Source organism: Colobus angolensis, unplaced genomic scaffold, assembly GCF_000951035.1.
Source record: "Colobus angolensis palliatus isolate OR3802 unplaced genomic scaffold, Cang.pa_1.0 Scaffold208, whole genome shotgun sequence".
In the NCBI taxonomy this organism is placed as follows: domain Eukaryota; kingdom Metazoa; phylum Chordata; class Mammalia; order Primates; family Cercopithecidae; genus Colobus; species Colobus angolensis.
The window spans coordinates 447,114-450,709 of record NW_012115244.1 but is presented as its reverse complement, the minus strand read 5'-3'; the positions used below and the strand labels follow the sequence as shown (position 1 = coordinate 450,709).

At 50.9% G+C, this 3,596-nt stretch overlaps 1 protein-coding gene across 1 annotated transcript in view; it reads left to right on the top strand.

The window, feature by feature from the left end:
- PPP6R2 (protein phosphatase 6, regulatory subunit 2) overlaps positions 1-3,596 on the top strand; it is an 81,404-nt gene that overhangs the window by 42,272 nt on the left and 35,536 nt on the right. The window contains exon 3 of the mRNA XM_011942264.1: positions 950-1,136. Within this exon, the coding sequence (XP_011797654.1) occupies positions 950-1,136 (187 nt within the window). The remainder of the gene's footprint in view (positions 1-949; positions 1,137-3,596) is intronic.

Here is a 3,596-nt window from a genome sequence, read left to right as displayed (position 1 = left end):
TGCCTGTCCTTACCTGCATGTTCAGATGGGAAAACCCAGACACAGAGAGGACAGGTCACTTCCTGGTGTCAGGACAGGCCTGTTCTGAGACAGCCATTCCTACAGGATGCTCCCACTGGGTTCCTGCCTGCTGGGCCCTGTGCTTCTCTCCAGCATTCCCAGAGGCAGGCTCACCTGCCAGGCCTTGCTATGGGGGCTGCTGTTGGGGGCTGTGTGGGCTGTGGGGTGTGCCTTTCCTAGGGCAATGGCCGTCACCCCCCTCTGTCTACCAGGTGCAAAAGAGGGAGCACAGTGATGTCATCGTGGGATCACATGCACTGGGCTATGGATTGTTTTGTATCTGGTCATTTTAATCAGATGAAAAGTGCATTATTCACAGGTGTTGGTATTTCCTAGTCATAAAGTTCTTGCATAGTGCCTCGTCCCTCACGCTCCTTCCTTGAGTGCATAGTGCCTCGTCCCTCATGCTGCTTCCTGACCTGCTGAGGGGTGTGTCTCCTGTCTGGGGATGGATTGGGTCTGTGTTTGTTGATGGAAGAGTCACGGCTTAGAGGGAGAGGAGGCTCAGTGGAGGGGAAGGTGGAAATGGTCACAGACGTGGCCTCGCGGAAACAGTGTGATTAGACAGGAGGTGAGAGACCTGGTAGGTGAGTGTGAAGGCCTGGAGAGAGGAGAAGCCAGAAGACTGGGAAAAGTTATTTAAAGAATGGGAGTAGGGTCAGAAAATGTCGGCTGTCAGCATATAGGGCATGAGGAGCATAGAAGGTATGTTAAAAAACTGAACTTCTAGCTGGTCACTCACTTCTAGGTAGTCACGTTTTTATTCTGTTCCGAGGTCTATAGTTTTTATCACGTGGGTCTGCTTCCTAAGAAACAGACTACGTAAGCAGCTTCCTAAGAGTTGGAGAAGTCTAATTTCACCTCCAGTGCTTGGACTGTGCCCTTTTAGATATCCAAACACAGCCTGTGAGCTTCTGACTTGTGATGTGCCACAGATCACCGACCGCCTCGGTGGGGACGAGAGCCTGCTGAGCCTCCTGTATGACTTCCTGGACCATGAGCCGCCTCTCAATCCTCTGCTCGCCAGTTTTTTCAGCAAGACCATTGGCAATCTCATTGCAAGAAAAACTGAACAGGTAAATAATGTGCAAAGCCCATGTGATTTGGGGCACTGTCATGGTGGATGCTGACGTGTCCTGATGTGGGCCTGGCTGTGCGACTCATCCTCAGGCCGTGGGAACAGCATTTGTGACTCTTCTGTGCAACACATGTGGAGCAGTGGGGGTTTTGCCAATCTGGGAACTGGAATTTGAAGGAGTGTTTCTGGCTGGGTGTTGTGTCTCATGCCTGTAATCCCAGCACTTTGGGAGGCCGAGCTCGGCAGATCACTTGAGGTCAGGAGTTCAAGACCAGCCTGGCCAACATGACAAAACCCTGTCTCTACTAAAAATACAAAAATTAGCCGAGCATGGTGGTGTGCATCTGTAATCCCAGCTACTTGGGAAGCTGAGGCAGGAGAATCTCTTGAACCTGGGAGGCAGAGGTTGCAGTGAGCTGAGATCGTACCACTGTACTCCAGACTGGGTGACAGAGTGAGACTCTGTCCCAAAAAAAAAAAAGAAGGAGGAGGAGGAGGAGGTTATAACTGGCTCTGGAATAAGCACCACGTCCCGCCATCCCTGGGAGCTGCACGGGGCCCCAAAGTAGGCCATCTTGTGCTGTCACCTACCAGGTGGAGGTATGAGGTGCTGGGGCTTCATGGCAGGATGTTGGACATCCACCTTCTCAGGTCTGCAGCTTCGTCTGTGTGGGTGGCGTGTCTGTCTGTCCAGAGCATTTATTCTTTCAAAACAAAGATAACTTCTCGCATTAGACTTCTGCAAAAGCAGTTAGTGAATTCATCTCAGCCAGCTGTAGCAGGGTCTTCCTGGAGTCCATCCTTGCTCCTGCCTCACATGTAACCTGACCCGGGCTTCTGCCCCTCCAGGCTGTGGACACACAGGTAGAGAGGTGTGGTGGCCCCTGTGCCTGCACCTCGCGGTCCGACTTGCCCAGTCTTCTTCCTGTGTCATGCCCCACCTGCCCGTCCCCGACAGGAGTATTTTAAAACAAATCCTAGACACCAGATTATTTCTTATATAAAGATTTCAGTATGTGTGGATATTTATTTATTTTTGAGACAGGGTTTCGCTCTGCCCAGGCTGGAGTCCACTGGCTGCATCACAGCCCACTGCAGTCTCAACCTCCTCAAGCTCAGGGGATCCTCCCACCTCGGCCTCCTGAGTAGCTGGGACTACAGGCACGTACCACCACACCTGGCTAATTTTTTTAATGTTTTTTGTAGAGATGGGGTTTCCACATGTTACCTAGGCTGGTCTCGAACTCCTAGGCTCAAGTGATCTGCCTGCCCAGGCCTCCCAAAGTGCTGGGACTACAGGTGTGAGCCACAATGCCCAGCTATGTATCTCTAAAATAAAGACTTTGTTCTTTTAAATATAATCAGAGTTTTATGATCACACTCCAAAAATAGTAACCATAATTGTTTCATACCATCAAACATTCAGTCAGGGCACAAACCATTATCTCACATCTGCTTTGAGCTCTGAGAAAGTGCAGCCCCAGGAAGGCCTCGGTTCACCTTGACATTCAGTGTGCATGTGAGTGTATAGTGGAATGCCGTTTTCCCTTGTGCCATAAATCTGAGAGTTTCAAGGGCCCCCAGGGGACCGCCTCACCTCAGCTCCTTCTGAAGCTGTGTGTAAGTGAAGGGCACCAGCAGCAGTGGGTGGTGCTGGGTGGGAGGCTGCTGGCAGAATGGGAGTGGGAGTGGAGGCAGCGGGGAGCTGTGGTGTGGGCCGGGGAGTTGTCAGGGCTGTGGGGTGGTAGTAGAAGTTGTAAAAACCTTTACTACCTGTCCCTTGCAGCCCAGTAACTAGGTGCATGTGTCTCATAATTTGCCATAAGCTGATCTTATTCCTCTGCCACTTTCAGATATTTTCTTAATAATTTTACTGCTTCATATATTTTTCTCCCATTCCTTTACCCAGTACTTAAGGCGTTAAAGTAATATGAACTGAACTGTTATAATTTTATTCTATTGGCCGGGCGCGGTGGCTCACGCATGTAATCCTAGCACTTTGGGAGGCCGAGGCAAATGGATCACCTGAGGTCGGGAGTTTGAGACCAGCCTGACCAATGTGGAGAAACCCCGTCTCTACTAAAAATGCAAAATTAGCTGGGTGTGGTGGTGCGTGCCTGTAATCCCAGCTACTCAGGAGGCTGAGGCAGGAGAATCTCTTGAACCTAGGAGGCAGAGGTTGCGGTGAGCCAAGATCGCGCCCCTGCACTCCACCTGGGCAACAAGAGCAAAACTTTCCATCACCCAGCAGCTGGTTTGTTCTCAGGGCCAGCCGTGAGGCAGGGATGCCATGAGCCGTCCTCCTGTGTTTCCTGAAATTGTGGGAGTAGCCCAAAGGTGGGGCTTCCGTGAAAGGACCGTCCGCATTTTCCCCGCCCTTCGTTACGAATTCTTTCAAATGTCTACAAATTAGAGAAAAGATTTCATGAACCCCCATGTCTCTGTCACTCAGATTCCA